General features: G+C 37.4%; 1 protein-coding gene across 2 annotated transcripts in view; it reads right to left on the reverse strand.

The window, feature by feature from the left end:
• PTK2 (protein tyrosine kinase 2) overlaps positions 1-20,992 on the reverse strand; it is a 132,180-nt gene that overhangs the window by 44,148 nt on the left and 67,040 nt on the right. For both annotated transcript variants that reach the window (XM_010584205.1, XM_010584204.1), the window contains exons 13-15: positions 11,148-11,204; positions 8,533-8,630; positions 4,860-4,944 (exon numbers count right to left, since the gene is read on the reverse strand). In XM_010584205.1, the coding sequence (XP_010582507.1) occupies positions 4,860-4,944; positions 8,533-8,630; positions 11,148-11,204 (240 nt within the window). The remainder of the gene's footprint in view (positions 1-4,859; positions 4,945-8,532; positions 8,631-11,147; positions 11,205-20,992) is intronic.

Consider the following 20,992-nt stretch of genomic DNA (forward strand, 5'->3'; position numbering starts at 1 on the left):
CATTTAGTCTATGACCAGAAAATATAATCACAGTTCTGCAGGACCTGAAACAACTGCTTGGAAGCAATATCTGGTCATTTAATGTTCTGCGGGCAGCATGAAACACTGCTTGCTTTAGTAAACTCCTGTGGAAGGTACAAGTCAAGTCAGGTTCCCTGGCTCTTCCGCCCTGGTTGAGCGTAACGTAAGTTAACATAATGACCTATCAATCCAGTGTATGACCCATTAACCTGTGCCTTTCTATTAAAAGAGGAGGAAGGACAAAACAGTATGTATCATTCAATGCCTGGAAAAAAATGTGTGTCAGTTTATGACACAGACAAAAATCTCACTTAATCATTACGTTCACATCTCATTTTATTTTCCATGGACTTAATTAACTTTTCAGTCTCAGCAGTGCAGTCACAGTATATTTTATGCAATAAGACACACAAATCATAGAAACACAGAATGGTTTGGGTTGGAAGGGACCTTAAAGATCACCTCATTCCAACCCTCCTGCCATGGGCAGGAACACCCTCCACTAGACCAGGTTGCTCAAAGCCCCATCCAGCCTGGCCTTGAACACCTCCAAGGACGGGGCATCCACCAATTCTCTGGACCACCTGTTCCAGTGTCTCATCACCCTCACAGTGAAGAATTTCTTCCTATATATCTGTTAGCGGTTTGTGTGGTGTGGTTTTTTTGGTAGCGGGGGAGGATGCCGCAGGGGTGGTTCCTGTGAGAAGCTGCTAGAAGCTTCCCCAGCTCCAAGTCAGAGCCACCGCTGGCCGAGGCTGAGCCCATCAGTGACAGTGGTAGCGCCTCTGGGAGAACAGATTTCAGAAGGGGAACCTGCAGTGAGTGAGGGGATTGGAATGTGAGAGGAACCCCTCTGCAGATCCCGAGGTCAGTGAGGAGGAATAACGGAGAAGGTTGATGCCCCCGCAGCCCGTGGTGAGACCAGACGGCAGGCTGTCCCCCCGCCAGCCCACGGAGGGGAGCGGGGGAGCAGATGCCCCCCTGCAGCCCGGGGAGAGAGGAGCCCACGCCGGAGCAGGGGGATGGAGGCCCCCCAAGATGGCCGCCGCTCCCTGGGGAAGCCCGCACTGGAGCAGGCTGGGACTGAAGGACTGCAGCCCATGGAAAGAACCCACGCCAGGGAAGTTTGTGAGGAACTGCAGCCTGTGGGAAGGACTCATGTTGGGAGATGTTCATGGAGGACTGTCTCCTGTGGGAGGGACCCCAGTTTGGAGGAGGGGAAGAGTGTGAGGAGTCCTCCCCCTGAGAAGGAGCAGCAGAGACAAGGTGTAGTGAGCTGACCCCAACCCTCATTCCCCATAGAGAGAACCAGGAGTGGGGTTGAGGTGGGAAGGAGGAAGGGGTGAGGGGAAGGTGTTCTAAGGTTTGGTTTTGCTTCCTAATATCCTTGTTTTGATTTGATTGGTAGCATTTTAAACTGATTTTGTTTCTTCCCCATGTTTCTTCCCCAAATTGAGCCTGTCTTTTGCCTGTGACCATAAGTGGGGCGTGATCCCTCCCAGTCATTGTCTCAACTCACAAGTCTTTCTTCATATTTTCCTTTCTTTGTATTTTCTCCTCATGCCACCGTGGCCGGGGGCAGGGGGGAGTGGGCGAGTGGCTGCGTGGTGCTTTGTTACCGGTTGGGCTGAAACCACGACAACATCTAATCTAAATCTATCCTCTTTCAATTTAAAACCTTTACCCCTTGTCCTATCAGTACACTCCCCAATAACGAACCTCTCCTTCTTTCTCATAAGCTCCCTTTAAGTATTGAAAGGCTGCAATAAGGTCTCCCCAGGGCCTCTTCTTCTCTAGGCTAAACAACCCCAACTCTCTCAGCCTGTGCTCATACAGAAGGTGCTCCAGCCCTCTGACCATCTTTGTGGCCGTCCTCCGGACCTGCTCAAGCAGGTCTATGTCTTTCTTATGCTGGGGTCTCCACAACTGGACGCTGTACTCCAGGTGGGGTCTCACCAGAGCGAAGTAGAGGGGAAGAATCACCTCCCTCAACATGCTGGCCATGCTTCTTTGGATGCAGCCCAGGATGAGATTGGCTTTCTGTGCTGCTAGTGCACATTGCTGGCTCATACTCAGTTTTAATCCACCAATACCACCATGTCCTTCTCCACAGGGCTGCTCTCAATGCACTCATTGCCCAGCCTGTACCCACATTTGGAATTGCCCTGACCCATGTGCAGGACCTTGCACTTGGCCTTCTTGAACTTCATGAGGTTTGCACAGGCCCACTCCTCAAGCCTGCCAAGGTCTCTCTGGATGGCATCCCTTCCCTCTAGAGTATCAACCATACCACTCAGCTCGGTTTAATCTGCAAAGTTGCTGAGGGTGCACTCATTCTCATTGTCCATGTCGCTGACAAAGATGTTAAATAATACTGGTGAAGGGTCTAGAGAACAAGTCTTATGAGGAGTGGCTGAGGGAACTGGGGTGGTTTAGTCTGGAGAAAAGGAGGCTGAGGGGAGACCTTATCGCTTTCTACAACTGCCTGAAAGGAGGTTGCAGTGAGGTGGGTGTCAGTCTCTTCTCCCAGGTAACAAGTGATAGGATGAGAGGAAATGGACTCAAGTTGCACCAGGGGAGGTTCACAGTGGGTATTAGGAAAAATTTCTTCACTGAAAGGGTTATCAAGCACTGGAACAGACTGCCCAGGGAAGTGGTTGAGTCACCATCCCTGGGGGTATTGAAAAAGTGCGTAGACGGGGTACTCTGTAACATGGTTTAGTGGGCGTGGATGATGGTTGGACTCGATCTTGCAGGTCTTTTCCAACCTAAATGATTCTATGATTCTATGGACTTGATGATCTTAGGGGTCTTTTCCAACCTAAATGATTATATGATTCTATAGATCTACCCTCTTTCCATTTAAAACCATTGTCCCTTGTCCTGTCACTACAGGCTTTGATAAAAAGTCTCTCTCTGTCTTTCTTATAAGCCCCCTTTTAAGTATTAAAATCTTGGTAAATAAAATGTATATTCCAAAAAACCCACAATTATTATCTTTAGGGGTCTCTTGTGCTAATCTAACTCAATGCAATTTACAATGTTTAGAACATGGAAATGTAACTTCATTGATGCAAAAATGAAGCAGGAGTACAGTTTTAATTATCAAAGGAATGGAAAGGCAATTAACACAAATAGTTTTATATCATATGGTCTGACCAGTTTTAAACATAAACTACTCTTGGAAAGTACTTCTCAGAGATCAGTTCAATCAATGTTAGCTGACAAACTCCCAAATTCAGAAAGGTAACAGTTATTACTTCATTTTGCCGTCCAGCTTCTAGAGGTAAGAGGAATGAACTACTTGCAGAAAAGAGCAATTTACCAAAAAGCCAGTGGAAGATCATTAAAAATTTCCCCAAACCAGGTGGTTTGTATTTTAGCATACACAAATGCATTAACAGTAATACACTGCTATGCAAAAGCAGACAAGAATGAAGAGATGGGTGCTGCTTGTAACATTTTCTTTCATCTACTTTTTATTCTGAAGTGCTCCTCCTCACAAGAATCGATACTACATCTTTTCAGCATTGAAAACTCCACCGCAAGCAAACAACTAAAACCCAAGAAAATTTTAATGTTCCTACTATTAAAATATTAGGAAATAAATTTCTTAATTCACTGAAATAACCAACTCTGCCTCTCCAGATATTGGATTTGGGCCTTTTGAAGAGTGGTCTTAAAAACTAGGAGGCAGTATCTTCTGAGAGTTTGCAATCTGAAAGCAAACAAGAGGAAGGTAACAGATGGGAATTAGAATAAAAAAAGGAAAGAAGAAATAGCAAAAGTATTAAATCAAAATTGAAAAGCACTATTATCAGTCTACTATGTTGGCATTTCCTAATCTGTCAAGCTGAAAGCATAAAAAGGAGCATTCAATGAGCAATTATCTTCTACATTGTTAAGAGACAGCAGCCTATCTTTGACTGCTAAGTTATTACTATAAGCAACGGTATTTACTTTTGCAACAGCTAGAAATATAATGGAAAAAATTATAGTAATTTAAGAAAAATCTGACATCCAAAAATAAGAAGCCGTTAGCTATGAACAAAGATTTTTCTGAACAATTAGAGAAAAATCCTTCAACAAAGGAATAGTGAATAGAAGTATACTGTAACATCTGGCCATAACCAAATAATTTATTGATATAATACAATACCTTTACGAGATTTATAGATGTACAATAGCAGAGGATAATAGGCAAAAATTAAGGCCTAAGTCTCATATTTTAATTTGCTTACAAAACCAAACTGTAGAGAAAATCAGTAACTACAACATTCTTGTAGAAGTTTTCTGTTAGTATTCATCTCAACAAAAAGCCTTCCTCCATGTATGAAATGTCCCATTTGGGGAACACAATATTTGTGGGCAATTATTTAGAAAATTGGTTTATCCTATCATAATTTTTAATTCTGAATTGTCAAAACAGATCTCGCTTAGACATAACATTTTTAGCAACTCTGTTAACAAAGACAACCACCTGACCTTCTAAAGTAATACACTGGAAAAAGTGCGCTTTTTTTTTTTTCCCCATTCATTAAGGAGAAAGAATAAAATAGAGGATCAGATCCCTAATATTCCAAAACTGGTTCTGAAGCCTTACAGGAGTCAAACATCACTGTTCAATTTAGAAAACCAAAGAACCCACATATAATCGTACACATGGGCAATGCAAGGATGTAAAGCAGTCTTCCTGGCACATACTGTAGGAGAGGAAAAGGTCATGTTACACAAATAAAAGATTTACATTAGTATCACAGGTATCTGGGACAGATGGCTGCAGTCTTTGCAAGGACCAGTTACAGAAGCTACCCCAAAAGAAATACTTTAATACTCACAGGCTTCTTGTAAGAATTTTTCTCTAACACTGTCTGAGGTGCAGTTTTTACATGTTTTGATTGCAACAGCCATAGCTGGATTTTCCTGAAAGACATTATTGAGAAATAACTGAAATACAGCTCACCAAATACAGTCCACCAAAAGTTAAGTCCTTTAAAATTCTAGCAAAACTGCTTTAAAGAAAATCATTATTAACTAAAATATCTTTAGTTAAGAAATTACATTTTGAAAGCTTCAGTGTTAAAATATTAATTATAATCAAGACACCTAGTGTACAACATTTACATCTAATGCACCTAGGAAATATTTCATCTGTTTTAAACTATGTTAAATCGTACAAAATTATGACAAAAGATACTAAGTTTAACTGAATACTACTGTAAACTTTTTGTGTTATTGAGGATGGTAAACTCTTGAGAAGATTTCACAATTGCAGAGGAAACAAGTACATATATGCCTATAAGCCACACTTGGCTTATGCTAGCAAGCAACCTGGAAAGCCACATAAAGGGCTTTTTGTGGCTCTTGCAGAGCAAAGACTGGCTATAATTTTGAACTCTAACTACAAAGAAAAGTGAAACAAAGATTTTACATATTGGCTTCACAATCAGTTACATCAAGGGCTTAAAACAGAGTTAAACAGAACACGTATTCAAAATCAGAAACAGATTTTAACATCTGATTGCTTATCCTCTGAATACTGAAAAATGAGAAGCACTGAGACAGCCCAAAGAAGGCCTCTTCGCTCAGGCAGCATCTTTCATCTTCTCTTGCTTTGGTGTGTTTTTCAAATACCCTTTCCATAAGTTACAGACAGCCCAGAGAAGCTGCAAGCGTTTTTCTCCTGAAAAGAAGCTTTAGGTGTTTGAGCTTCACTAGTATTCAAAACACCATGACTTAACTTAGAAACTAGTATTTTTACACCTTAGAAGATATCACTCATACAAGTTCTTAATGGGTTGAAAGCAGATGAAATGTTTTAAAATTAAGCTTCTATATTAGATATAGCCCTGCTCAAGGACTAGTATGCCTTTCTTCCAACTGGGAAATTGGGAATTGCGCATTGTTTAATAAGAATATTACAAAAGAACCTGTTCCCCAAAAGGCTACAGGGGTGATGTATGTCCTCACCTAGTTTTTAAGGCCCATGAGAGCTGAAGATTCACAGTTACATTGTATATCTGCTCATGCTTGCTCTATTTTAAATCTATTTTTACAGGCAAACATTATCAGAATTAGAGTAATATTTATATTGTGCTTGAATGTCTATTTTCTAAGTTACTCACAACATAGCTCTTCAAGTTGACTTTGCAGGAAAATATTGATTAAAACCTTTTCTCATACATAAGCATGACCATAAACTGACTGAAAAACTGGGGGTAAATTAAGATGATTTTATTCCCTTCTGAAATCAGGATCCAATAATCAACACTGCATAAGACCTCTGGAGGCCTGCCAGACCAAGACCTCTCCTGGTGTTACAGATCAAGTTTTTGAAACCTCTCATAACCAACTTCAGCATCAAAAGAAAGAGTTTCAGTGTCTGCAACCAGCAAAGACTCCAGACATTTTTCAACATGAATATAGGAAAAGGCCTGATATCAGGGGTTTGCTGATCTTTTGTTTTCTTATAAGGAGATAAAACAGTGAGGATGTATCAGATGGGCAACAGTTTGTGTACTAAGCAGCAAACACTATTTTAAATGACACTCTTGGATTAATCCCACAGTAAATCAGCCTTTAAAGACAGTCTTACTTGAATTGCTTACCTCTGAGCAACAGAATCCTCTATGTATACATACATTTTCCATTCAGTTTCCTATAAATACAGACTGGTTGTGGTATTTCAGGAATACCTAGTAGTAAGCAGCATTTGAGAAGAGGTGGATGCTGCACAGTCCCTAGAATAAGAACTTTCCAAGTGCAATGAACAGGGATAAATGAGATTTTTCAGATTCAAATTTGAGTTAACAGAACAAGAGGCCAGAAATCTCCCCTATATTTTTGCATGCGAGCTAAATATATATATAAGGATGGAAACATTATCATGTTATTGTAACTAACCTTTTTTTCTATTGTAAGATTTCTTCCAAAAGTGTAAGTTACACTCTGTGACTAGTACATTAAAATTTAATGATGATACCTTGCTGTTTTCCCTTCACATATTCAAGTGTCTTAAATGTAGTAAAATTTTATTAATAACAGTAATCAGCAGGTTGCCATTTCAAAAACTCATACTAGACACAGGATGACTGAATAAAATCTGTTTTCCAATTGAAGAAAAAGAACGGAGAGAAACAGCATTTTCAAAACAGTAGTCCCTAACAAAAGGGGTCTTTAACTGGTTTTACAGAGCACTAGATTTATCCACTGTGCCCTAAGTTCAGTGAAACATTACTCCTCAAGTACTCCTGTTAACTTGGACAGGATTAAATGAAAAATAAGAATCTCCCTTAATGCAAAGTATATCTGATCTGCTTTTCTAAATGAAGATATCAGAACCAACTTCAAACTTGTCTGACATAGATAACATTTATCCTTATTTCTTTACTTACATATTGCATTAAAGATTTATTTATTTAACCCACTGAGCCCAGGATGCTAACCAGCTGTTTCTGGGAAATACTGTTTCTGAAGTTAGAATTAGATTGTTGTCCACATGAATTATTACATCATCTATTGAATATCCAGACAGTTTCTTCAAATGAGAAATAAATCTTCATTTTACACGTGAAGTTGGTTGAAATGAAATAATTTTCCAGCTTTCTCTTGCCTTTTTCCACAAACTTAATTTTTCATCCATTTAAATTGTTATCATAATCTTTGTGGCTGCAGTCTAGAAAAACACATAAGCATAGCCTAAATTACACAAGTCCTGCCAACCTCACTGGTTTCACTGAGGTGACTCTTGTGCATTGGGGGTTTTGCTGGATCAGTGTCCAAGTATTTTGTATCTTTTCTTTCAGGAAAAAATAGTACCTTTATTAACATAAAAGCTTCTTTGTGAAAGATATAGTGAGATGGTCACTGGAGAAACAGACACATTTGTTTAACATTATTGTCCCTCTATTGTAGGCTACTGCCCTTACACCATAATGGACTAGAATTTCTTCTCTGTATTTCAGCACAGAAGTTAGATCAGCTTATCCTGACCCAGTTGGCAGCTTGTGCACTGAATACCGAACCTAAACCCAAGTCAGGCTGAACACTCATAAATACAGTTTTAGACTTTGGAAAAGGTTCTAGAACACTGAATGCTCAATAGGGGAATATGGCCAAAGGGATGTGTGCTTACCATGCTTGGACACGCTCAAAATGAAGAAGAGAGTGTATGGTTGGGGTTAAAAGCAATGACTTCTAATTCCAATTCAGCCAGTGGCTTTGATACAGTCCTGAATAATTTACTTGGCTCTTTTGATTCCTTTCCCGATCTATAAAAAATGGTGATATAGGAGCAGAGAAACTACTCTTGAGCTAGTTTTGTACTTATCTGAAACATAGGAAATATTCTCTACATGCTGATTATTCTGAAAAATCAATCACAAAGTAAATTTTTATTTGTTCTGGAAGACCCAGACCAAGGCACCTAAGGAATAAATTTATTTTTTATTTTATTCTTTAACTAGAAAGGGTTTATTGTTTGTTTATTTTTATTTCAGAAGTGAGGCTTACCGGACTCATGTAAACTCCTTGGTGTACATCTCCAAACTGTCCTTCACCAATGCAGCGCCCCAGTTCAATTCTCTCCCTCTGAATTTCATAATCTCTGGCTATAAGAATATAATGCACTTAAAATATTAAATTTCTGATGAAGGGCAAAGAAATAATCCACAAGATACAAAACTCAAAGTAAGTCACTCAAATATCTCACATATGAGTAACTAAGATTAACATTTGCTGCACACCAACCTACACAAATGCTGTGTACACACAGTGGAAACCTCTTAAACAGATGTTTGAACCAAAGCAATAAAAAAGGAATTGTGAAATCTAATTTGCTAAATTAACTACTATGCATTATTTATTTCAATGCAATAGACATAATTGAATCCTTCTTAATTATAGCTAGTAAAAGACAAAGAACACAAATAGCCTTGGGCAATACCGATGATATTAAATACAGCCTTAGCGCACACATCCCTTTAGATGTTTAAGAGAACTCCACTATGTGGTATTTTAGATCTTGGAACCATCAAATGAGCCCAGAGAATTTTTAAAGAGGTAACTGCAAGAAAAAATACAGAAACAAGAGCATGGCAAATAAAGATAAAATGAAAGAGCAAATTTTTGAGTGCACTACACCTCTATCAGTGTGTAATTGAAGTAAAATTGATATGTTTTGTGGACTTATGCAATTTTGTTAACTTCATGGTTTAACAGACTGAGAATATTACTGATAAAAATGGCTCAGTACTTCAGCAAAACATTTAATCAATTGCAACTGAATTACTTCATTTGCAATTTACTTTCTAGCAGACATGGAAAAGTATTTCAGGAATAGCAGAAAAGCATGTGCAGTATATGTTTTCACCTCTACTTTTGTTCAGAGAAAAAAAACCAATAACCAACCAGCTTAGGACTTGATTTCATTAACACTACAGAAATAACATGATCTAGAGCTGGATAACAAAGTGATGCATGCCTTTTTCATTTCTTTAAGTACTGCATTTTCCTCTTTAAAATCCCAAAGCTAACTGGTTTAACTATAAATAAATGTTTATTAAATGAAAGTGAATAGTAAACTTAAAAATTCCACATCATTCCAAATTGCAAGCATACAGGGATGGGTAAAGGGTCTCCTGTTACCTTCATCTATTCCATAGCTTTCTGCAGTGCAATTAAGAGAAAAATCAAATGCTTACTTAGATATAGCTTCTTAAAATCAAGACAAGGACAAACATTTTTTAACATTTTTTTAAAAAAATGAAGAAATACACTGATGCAATTTTAAGTTTACATTAGCAGAAGTCACAGGTCTGTTCTTGTGATCTTTACTGACTCAGTCCTTTGAGAGCTGAACACTTGAGTCCACTTCAATCCACCAAAGCACTTAATGAATTTCACTTCAACAGGCCATCTCATGGGCTTTGAATTGAAGGCATACTTAAGCGTTCAGCATCATCCAGGGCTGGGCCCACAAGTAATTACTTCCATGAATTTAAATGAAAAGATTAGGGGGGAAAAAAAAAAAAAAAATCACACAAAGTTAATATGTTAACAAAAAATAAAGGATATAATTTATCACAGTACTTTTTGATCCTGCAATTATTTTAGTAGAATCGTGTAGTGACTTACTGCAAGACATTCAAAACACATTGTTTATTTCTGGAAAACATATATTCTTGCTTTTCAAATATTTATATTCAAATATATATGTTTTTCAAAACATATATTCTTGCTTTTCAAATATTTTCCACAGTAGTGGAAACTATGTTGTAAACACTGAAGTGATCGCAAAACATTCCTGCCACACAGTAAACTCTAGAAATCCTTAGAGATTCATGGTTCTTCAGCAGAACATGGTACCAGTTTAGCACCATCCTCCCCTCTTACACTAACCAAACCTGACGGTTTTGCAGGTCTGCTTATCAACAGATTGTCTACTTCTACAGAAATCCTTGGTTGCCAAAACGCAACTGTAAATTCAGAGACATAGCTTTTAAAATCAGAATACTAGACTTTCACATTAAATTAGTTAGCCGTGACAGTTTAAGATTGTATTATGATTCAAACATGCCATAAGACAAAATCCTTGTGGTGACTAATGCATCTTTTTTTTTTTTTTACTTCAAAGATGAAGACTCAGAAGAACTTTGAATTTTTATTTTTGTTCCTGAAGTCTTTCATCTTTAACAAAATTGCATGTGGTACAGATGACTTTCCTCTATCACGGAATTCAAAAGCAGCAAGTCTGTCATAGAGCAAGGGTGAGATACAGTTAGACAGCAATACACAGAAGCTTTCCAAATTGTTTGCTCTTATCACAGAAATCTTATCCATTCTTTCTCAAAGCGCTGTGTTCGGCATCACAATAAAAAAAAAAAATCTACATCTTGAGACATTAACAGGAATTTCACTGTGAAGTCACTGACAGCAGCAAAACAGAATTTGGTTTATCTGCTTCAAAACCTGAACTTGAAAAACACTGCATCTATGAGTTTTCAAAACACCGTAAAGAATGTTTTCTTTGCACACATATTACTTAAGGCTGAAATATAAGATTCAGTCCCTGCTAAACCAAAGAAGCTTTCGGATAGAGAAGTTCCCAAGTTAACTACCATACTTACTTGATGGCATTGTATAAGTATCTTCTTCATCTATAATCTCTGCATAGTCATCTGTCTCTGTAAAGGGAGGAATTCAAGAGTTTCGGGAAAAGCAGATGAAAACAATTCTCCAGAACAGTATCTCCAATTTATCAAGGCTGATATGTCACAACCCCCAACTTCAACATTGCTGGGACGCATTTACAATAGTGTGAATAAAACTTGCTCATGCATAATTTATGGTATGATAATGACCTCAGTGCCAATTATACTACGTCACATAGATGCATTCAAGAAGGAATAAAAGGAAGATTCATTTATATTCAAAAAAGTTTAAGTTCTGTAATTGAAACCCATCTAAACTGTTGACTTAAAAAGAAAACCTTTTTAACAGCAAATTCCACTGCAGTAAGGAGAAAACATTATTAACAGATCAAATTGCTTTACCTTCAATAAAGTGTGAATAATAGTTTGCTAGGTTTTTATGTCAAACAGGCATAACAGACAGTAAAGATGTTCCAGGGCAGCATTTACCTACTGTCAGTGTGGCAAGGTAAGTTATTTTCCACAGACTCTTCTAGAGCATAAAGATCTTTTAAGTCACACTCTCACTTTAAACCCATCTTTCTTGTATTAGTCTCAATTTTCCTCGTTCAGTGGAAATTCACTGCCAGTTTTGCTGACAAGAATCAACATCTCATGGACAGTGTGTGAAAACAATCTTAAAATTTTCAGAAAAATGACAGTATATTTCTTCCTCTGTTTAAAATTTAAGACTTTTACATTATCTGTTCTCAAAATGGTTTAAATGGTGTCAAGTCATATCAGAAGGTCCTTCTCTTGCTCTGAGCAACTTCCAGCATGTCTAGGTCATTTCCTAATGATCAGACAAATTTCTCCAAGGGTCATAAAACCAGTCTACAACAGTGAGATATGTTTTCCCTTCAAGGCTGTTAAATTCTCCTCACCAACCTTAAATGCTTAGAGAGGTTCTCAAAATTGAGTAATTTCAAGTCCAGTACGCAGTTTTCATGGGTTGGTTTCAGGTGATCACATATTGGGCCACCTCTGAAAGGCATGACTTACTCCCTCTTTTTTCCCCATCTGCCCTGGAGCATATGTCTATTCCTACAGCTCCCCGGCATCATTTCTTGAGGTATGATTTCTGAACAGTGAATGGTACAAAGCCACAGTGAGACTGGAAAGAAGGATGGGATGATCCCTTTTGGCAGCAGCCCTCAGTTCAACCAACTTAAGCCACCTCTGAAACCAGAGCAAGGCTCATAAATATTACACACATACATAAACAAGAGGCTTAATTTTCATACAAACTGAATATTCAACAATCAGGAAACTACAGGCTGTCTATAACCTTTGAAGTTCAACACACTTCAGTCAGTAAATAATCCAAACTTCGTATTACTTAAATAAAATTAAAGCTATTTTTCTTTCAAACTCCTGTAGGAATATACCATGTCTTGTAAAAACAGAATTGGGAAATTCTATACCATTTAAATTTTTCCTAGGCAATTTCTATTTAGGACACAGCAAAACAGAGTCACCTAATGAAAATTCAGTAAATTATAAAGAAAGTGCACAATTCTAAACAGGCAGCATACTCCAGAGGCACTAATCTCTTTCTTGGTATTTTTTTCCTCCCTACATTATGAACTGATGTTTTTGTAGAAAATAAGCCCAAGTTTGATCTAAAAAATAAGCATCCATTTGAAAGAAATCATTATTGTGACACCAATGTGATGGGGATAAATCACTCTGTTTCCTTGTAATATTGTGGTAAGATGCTTTTAACTTTTGTTAAGTATGATATATATCAACTATTGTTACAAGCCAGTATTGGTGGATACCAGAAAGTTCTTAATCTATGTAAAAAAAAAGGACATTTGAGAAGAATTTAAAAAGCTTGGAAACTAGAACTGGTGCCACACTGGTCTTTAAAAAACCAAAACATTTTTCACACTAGACTATGGAACAGTCCTTGCAAACTGTGATAAATGGCTTGGCTTGTTCACCTCTCTATTTTAAATTAATGAAATTAGTTCATAATAAAAGCATTATCAGAACACCGCAGAGCACTTTACATTGTTTTGATACATTGCCTAAAACCATCCTGAAACTAAAAGGGTCTTCAGTTGTCAATCCAAATAAATTAAATGTATGCAATTAACTAAGCAAATATTTTTTGTTACACATTTAACACTCTGGAGAGGAACAGATACTAAGAATTAAAAAAATAATTCCTATACATGTCTGGCATTGTTTCTGGGAATTAGAGGAAAATTCAATCAAGGCATTAAAGTGATACGCTGAAAGTGTTCTGCAACAAAGATAACTGACCTCTCTCACATGCAGTCTTTAGCCCACGATTAGAGTCACACAGTATGAGACTACTACCAAGTCTGCTAAGACTATGACTATGTCTGCTAAGAGATATTCCAGAACCCACACAGAGCCTAAAGCAAAATTCAGCTCAGCAAGGCTCTCCAGGCTGCTTTACCAAGAAGGATGTGCTATAGCAGTCTCAAGAACTAAGCACTTGCAACAAAGAAGTGATTCCAGGAGATGTTCTATCTTCGAGGCCCTTGGTAAGTCTAGAAAAACTAAGATTTAAAAATAGGGCTCATCACTGCTGCTCTCTTGCACATTTTAAAACCAGCACTGAACCTTTTCACCTTTCACCCAGATTCTTCTAAGATGGCAAAATGATAGGTTACTTTTGGACAAAGATACACTGTTGGTGGTACAGGTGAATGAGCCAATTTGAGCTTTACTAAATCTAAATGCATTCATTAAACAGTAGAAAAAAAACATCTTACGATATTAAATCCATAATAGCTAATCCATGGTCTTAACCACCTGTTTGAAATTCCCCTTTTCATGATTTTTTCCCATTTAGCAGAGCCTGTAATTTATAAAAGATAAGCACCAATAAAAAGTTATGTAGGGTTAGTATCTGAAACACAATTTCTGAATTTATGACAGAAAAAAATATCCTTTGAGTTTTTAATGTTTAAGAAAAGAAAGAAAACTGGGGTAGTATTATCTTTGATTTGTAGCTGAAAGAGAGAAAGGAGATGAGAAGTTATACACCCCTTTACATTTTGCTGAGGAAGGCCACAAGACTTTATCTCTATTTCTTCTTACTGCCTTCCTTTGCATACTGATTTATGCCCTTTTAGTACCTCCTACTTACAAGAATAAAGATACAACCACTATCAGTAGCAGCAGTTCGATTTTTTTCCAACATCAGATGGAATCCTTTCAAAAAATAGCTAAAAATCTCTTTAAAAAAACCCCACAACCAAAACCCAACTTGTTTTCAGAGGCTAGCAAGTCAGTATTTTTTAGAAAAAAAGAAATCAAGTCTGGACAAGTTAAATATTTTAGAATAAGTTTCGACGTTTTGAAGAAAACATTAAAATCTGTCTTTAAAATTAGCAGTTTGAGTAGCCAAAACCTGATCAATATTTCATGTATTCAATCTACATTAATCTATCTTGTATAGCTTCATTTTATGCAAGGAGCCATAGCAGACTACAGAGCACTTTGATGCTACCATGCCTTTCGAGCATCACTTAGTAGACTCAGTTCTCACGTGTTACATCCATTGATCTTACCCACTTAGCAAAAAAATTTTGTGATACAAACATTTCAATCAAACTGAATGGACACTCTTGCAAACCTATAAACCTTTGCATCATGCCAGAACTCTCATTGCAAACGCATGCAATACCACATCCCTGCATGTTTGAAATAGTTTTTTCCTTTCCCAATTCCAGTTTAGCAGAAAGTGTTAGTTGCACAGCCTGTAAAGTACAATATTTATCGGCTAATGTCCAAAGCAGACTGCTTTTTCATACTAAAATCTGTATAAAATTTATTACTGAAATGTGCGTTAAGTGGTATATGGATACAAATGTTGCATATTGCATGTTAGTAACACACAGACTAGAAAACATATTACCGTCCCCACTAATTTCATCTGCAGATCCAGGTGGCATGCAAGGAGAGAGAAAAACAGAGGGGGAGAGAGAAGGGACAGAGAAGGGGGAGGGGAAAATATACTATTAAATTCATGAGTAATCCAAAAGTATTCAGACTGCAGTTATATTATATACCTGACTCAAGAGAAACTAGAAAAGTAGCAGAATTTAAGACTTCTCACCTAAAACCCAAGGGACAAAGATACGTTCTAAGAAGCTTGTATGATGAAACAGAGTTAATGACCTTCAAACATGAATTTACACAAAAATTAAATTTGGGAGTGGAACTATTTTAATGCACTGTTAAGAAATGCCAATTTCTGGTTTAAGTCAATACTTCAGATATCCTACAGCCAGATGAGTCAGTTCAATTTGACTTTACACACACACTTATGAGTTTGGATAACTAGAGTTGGTGTTCACCCTTTCAAAGGAAATGCACTCCTGTGCTATCACTAACACATGATTAAGAAATGGAACCATCTAACTAGTAATTATACAGAGCATACTGCAGTTACATAAAGCTGAGATTTAAACAAGTGGCAAACAGAGAAACTCTACCGGGAAGCTGTTCAAACGAGCACCATATTCCACATTTATGGTAGCGGCCCTATTCCACACCAATACCCACAGCACAAGCTGATGCACTTTAGACATTATTTATAAATAAAAGGAAAATAGGCATTAACATTGTAAAAGTAATGCACCTATTACTCCAATTCTTCTTACCCCTAACAAAGCCAAACTGGTCCAGACCAAATGCTGAACCAGTATGCAGCCAAAAGCATCACTGTAGTCAATACTTAAATGAAAGTGATCTTAGCTGATGCTTATTGTTGCTATTCTATTTCATTCATAAGCATGCTGTATCAGGGGTCCAAGAATGAAGTAAAAATATATTAACCAAAAACCCCATAGGTATACAGGGGCTGCATAGCTGTACAAATGAAATTATTAATATGTTTGTCATTGTAGAATATGATGCTTAAAACTAAGTCCCCATAAAAATGGGGACCAGCAAGTTAATGACACTGCATGAAAATCCAATTCAATAGGAGGAAAGGTGTAGCAGAAATGTCATTAAATTATTCTTGGAACTCTGTTTACCTGAGGCTAAAGTAGTTTAAAAACAGTAACTGAGTTAGTATATTCAGCTTTTGGGTTAATAAGGCAGCCTATACAAAGAGCAGTGCAGTACCCTTAGGCGGCGACTCATGGGAACAGAAGACGAAAGGGAGAAAGCGTCTAGCTTTCTTTACTTTATGCTGACAGTGATTGACTCCTTTACAAAGAGGCAAGAAAAGGAAAGAGAAAAACAGAAACAAATTATTTGAAAATAAAAGAAAGGAGACTGGAGAGAACATCTACAATGAATGAACATAAAAGTAAAGGTTTACATTACAATTCTGTATCGCAAATGGATATATGAATGTTGTTGAAACTCTAAAGCATATTTGGTATTTTCCTTCAAATTCCTTTCTACAGCAAAGTTATTTTAATTTTTAAAAGTGAGACTAGAATCTATTAAAGTCAGCTTTTGCCAACTATAGATACCATCCACTGACAACGCAAAGAACACTCTTTATCCCAGAAGCGTAACTTGCTTTTGCAAGCTCCCCATCTAAGTTCTACTAGACTGTGCTATAGCTAAATTCTGATTTAAGTGGCAGTCAGTGGACTTAAAACATGGACGTATTGATTTTCTGGACCCTTAAAAGAACTTAACACAAAACAAGTATTTCACATAGCAGGGTAACATAGAACAAGGAAAAACACAGTTTCTCTGTCCCACTGAAATACAACACTGACATAATATTTTATGATCTGAAATCTGCCACTAGAGTTTTATCCCCAGTGCAGACCTGTCTTGCCAACTGACATTCTAGCTCTCCAAGGATCTCCGGGTGAACGCCCCATGGTACTGTCCTCACCGTCCCCTCTCCTAGTCACCTTACTGCATTTAATTAGCAAAGCAGTTATCAGGAGGAGAGAGATTTTTGAGTAGGAGAAAATACAAAGAAGCCACAACTGATTTCACAGGGTGAGAAAGTAGGACACAAGACGACACTGAGAACCTGAGGATAGCTGCTCCTTTTATTTCTCTTGTTATTTGTTCGCTCCTCTCTGCTTTCCTCTTTTCCCCCTCTCCTCTATCTCAGGAAATGTGAGAGGTGGTTTAAAAAGCCAATCAACTAAAAAACTCCGTCTTGTTCCTGGTAGTCCTTCACAGTCAAAACTGGAGTGAGGTCCAACCACCTTGAGTTATACAGGCTGGAGGTCCAGGTGTTAAAAGAGAAGCCCAGTACCACAGAAGCAGCATACTGGCACAGCATACTAGTCAGTGGTGGGAGGAGAGGGGAAGGGTGGAAAAGGAGAATTACCTTTTAATAAAAATAACTTCACATTTGCCATAGATTCTGGAAACCTAAGAACCATCAAAGCAGCTATACTTACACAAAAGCACCACCTTATACACAGTTGTGCAGTTTTTAGTGGCCAGATTTTGAGGGATAATGTGCAGAATTCTTTTAAAGGTGTATTAAGTGTGTTCAATCACTGTCCAATCTGGAGGCTGCATGTTGAAATTCATGCATGCAAATCTAATGGGTAACACACTACTATGTACAACCCATTCTTTGCTAAGACAGCAATTTTAATCCAGAGTTGAAACAAGTGGGTGATATTTATCATTGTATCCTCAACAGCAAAAAAGTACCATTGAAAAAACTGCTGGGGTGATTAAACAAACAGGAATCATTCATCAATTGTAAAAAAGTACATGTCATTGAAAATGACAGAACATTAATCAGATTCAATGCTAAAAACTAGAACAGGTGCAAGGAGGGCAAAATTATTGAGTAAATTAGTGTATCAGTATCTCCATGTATACCACGTTACTGCAATCCTAGGGATTTATCTTCCTAACATCACACGGCACAATTTTCAGCACTATCATTCTAACAAAAACCTGAGGTAACATTCATAAAAAGCTTTAGACATAGTATGAAACAAAAGAAAAAAAAATACTAGAGCCATTTTAAGAGACTACTGAAAAGGTATTGAAATGAGAATAAAGGAATCCAATACTCCATACTGAAACAGAAGAACAGGTATAGAGTCACTGGAAGCAATGCAAGCTATCTAAAAGAGAAGAGATGCTTCAACTCTTGACCTGTCTGCTCAGGCTACAAAGCTAATTTAAGCTTGAAATGCTGAAATGCTGTTTACTCTCACATTAATATATGGGTAGCAGAAGCTGACTGAAACCTAACTAACCTATTTCATATGAAGGGTGCATCAAAATGACAAAGGTGGTTTCAATTCATGAGGTACATGTCATGATGCCCTGAGATACACAGTCCAACTTGTCTTTTGCATTTCAAAATTTGCCTTTACGATTTATTGTATAAAGTTTGTTCAACTATTCTGCCAGACTAAATGGAAGACTACTTTGTCTTAAACTTACCACATCGTCAAGTCTAGCTACAAAAGAAAGTTTATTTAGGTAAAGAGTTGATTCTAAGTTTAAAAAAAACAGACGTTCCACCGCTTTTTCAGGACCTTATAGAGTACCTGCTTGAAATGAATTCTACTTACAGATTTCCACCATTCCATACCAGCTTCCAGCCAGGACACCACTGCCATCTACCTAAATGCCCATAAAGCTCAGAAATGCTGCTGAAGACTTCACTGGACTTCTTTTTTTATTTAGTTCCTCTTCTCAATACTAAATATTCACTAAAATTACTGTGTATAAAAAGAACAAATCACTTGCTATGCAACAGACGATGTTAGAAAGGAATTGACCAGGATAGAGGGCAGTTACTACTGGAGCTCCTCGTTAGGACTGTATGAGCAGATAACCAACACTGGAAGGCTGAAACTGATAATGTCCCATTCTATTTTAGTCATACATTCCCAAACCAGTTTGAGGAAAAGCCCTGAAAAAAATCTGTAGAAGGAATAAATCTATTTGTTTTCAAGCTTTTGAAATCAAATTAGTACTATGCAGTTGTCACATCAAATATGTTTAGACATAAACAACAACCTCCCAAACCTAATACTTCATGGAACATTTCTTTACTCATATGACAGTGTCATTACTAGCAGAGCAAAAGTGTCTGCTCAAATCAAATGAATGGATCACAAAGGAAGAGTGTAGGAGGGGAAGAACTCTTTAACCAACGACACAGACTGCTGAAATCAATGCAGTAACTTCCTAGGCACTGATACAGAGGAAATCTGTTTAGACTGTCTCCACTGGTCTCCTCCATTCTGGTCTTATGCATGAAAAGAAGCATTTTAGTCAGTCTAAAATACAAAAAGATAAGAACACCGGTCTATTCAACTGTGATGGGAATCTGAAATATTGTAATTTACTAGCATTAAGGGTATTTTTAACTATATTATCTTATTAATCAGTGGAATAGCTGGGAGAGTTAAGAAGCAAGTAACTCCCTTCGTGAACTTGGAGACTAATGACCTGCTCAAGGTTTTTAAAATTAATCCACAGTAAACCTTAGGCTTGAATGTCTCCCAGTCCTGTGACCATACGGCAGAGCTACAGCTGTACAGAGCTTTTATATTCCTCTAATTATTTAGTAATTTGAATGTATAACTATGTAATTTATGCTTAGACTTTTAGTCTTTATTTTCAGAAGTGAGCTGTAGAGTACAACATAACTGAGCTAGCAGACACAGTCATAAGCACTCAAGATACAATTTTTCATCTTAAAAATCTACTTGCACTTTTCAGCATTGTCTTTTTGAGTGACTTGATAAAATGAACATAAAAAAACCCAAACAACTTTATAACCTCAAGCAAAGAACACCCTTTTCCCCTACTAATTCAAATTGAACTAGGAAATGCAAGTCTTACACAAGAAACTGTTTCAGAGTTGAGTGCAGGGCAGAACTTCATTTTGAGCACAGGAATCATGAAACAGAGCATGCACTGTGCTTTGCAAGCAGAAGTGATTCAATAAAATTGTATTCGTCTTTCTCCCCTTGCTCACAGCTTTGCTTGTGATCAGCCCGCATCACTCACCTGTACATGCGGGCCCTTTCATATGCTGACATCTCCTTCATTAAGAACATTTTAAAGTGTTATAATACTGAAATCAGGTGAATATATTTATTATTTTTTTTCTCTCCTGTTTGTTGTGTTTTGACATTTGGCTCCTGCTATATTTCCATTTGTTCTAGGTAACCTACTGGAATTCTCTCTCACAGATTAACTATACCATATAATTTTTTTCTGCATGCTAAAATCTCACTTAAATCATGCTTATCTCCTTCAAAAGAGAATTTTTTTCATTCAAATTGAAATTTCAGCTCAGTGGTATGACTAAATTCGCAATTAGTTCAAACAGGATCTGCTCATAAGTAGCACCTTAGAGAACTTTCATGCCACTTCACCGCCATGATCAGGAGTTAACCACAGCATGCGATTTAAGTGTAATGATATCATACTCTAAATCAGTGATTCTAAGGCAGAACCTGGAAACTTGCTGAGAAGCCCCTCTTTCAGGATGCTAAAATCCTTCAGTTCCTGTAAGGAAGCTCTCTCCAAGAGACCCGATTTCTCCTTTGCAGGAATTGTTACTGGATATATCTAAACCATGGGGTGCAGTTATAATTTCTTACAGAGTCACAATAAGCAAACAATTTTCCCCCCCTACAGAGAGACAATGGCACGACAGCATTATTAGAAACTTATGCCATTGTATTACCATGCACTTAGAGCTACACCCCTTTTTACTTTAAAATGCTACTTGTGTTAGTAACAACAGCCATGCCAGCTAGGGAACAAGATGACAAACAAATTTCTCTTTAAGGTATCTATTTCCCTATTAAAGGTGTGTG

Source organism: Haliaeetus leucocephalus, unplaced genomic scaffold (genome assembly GCF_000737465.1).
Source record: "Haliaeetus leucocephalus isolate CR32 unplaced genomic scaffold, Haliaeetus_leucocephalus-4.0 Scaffold953, whole genome shotgun sequence".
Lineage (NCBI taxonomy): Eukaryota > Metazoa > Chordata > Aves > Accipitriformes > Accipitridae > Haliaeetus > Haliaeetus leucocephalus.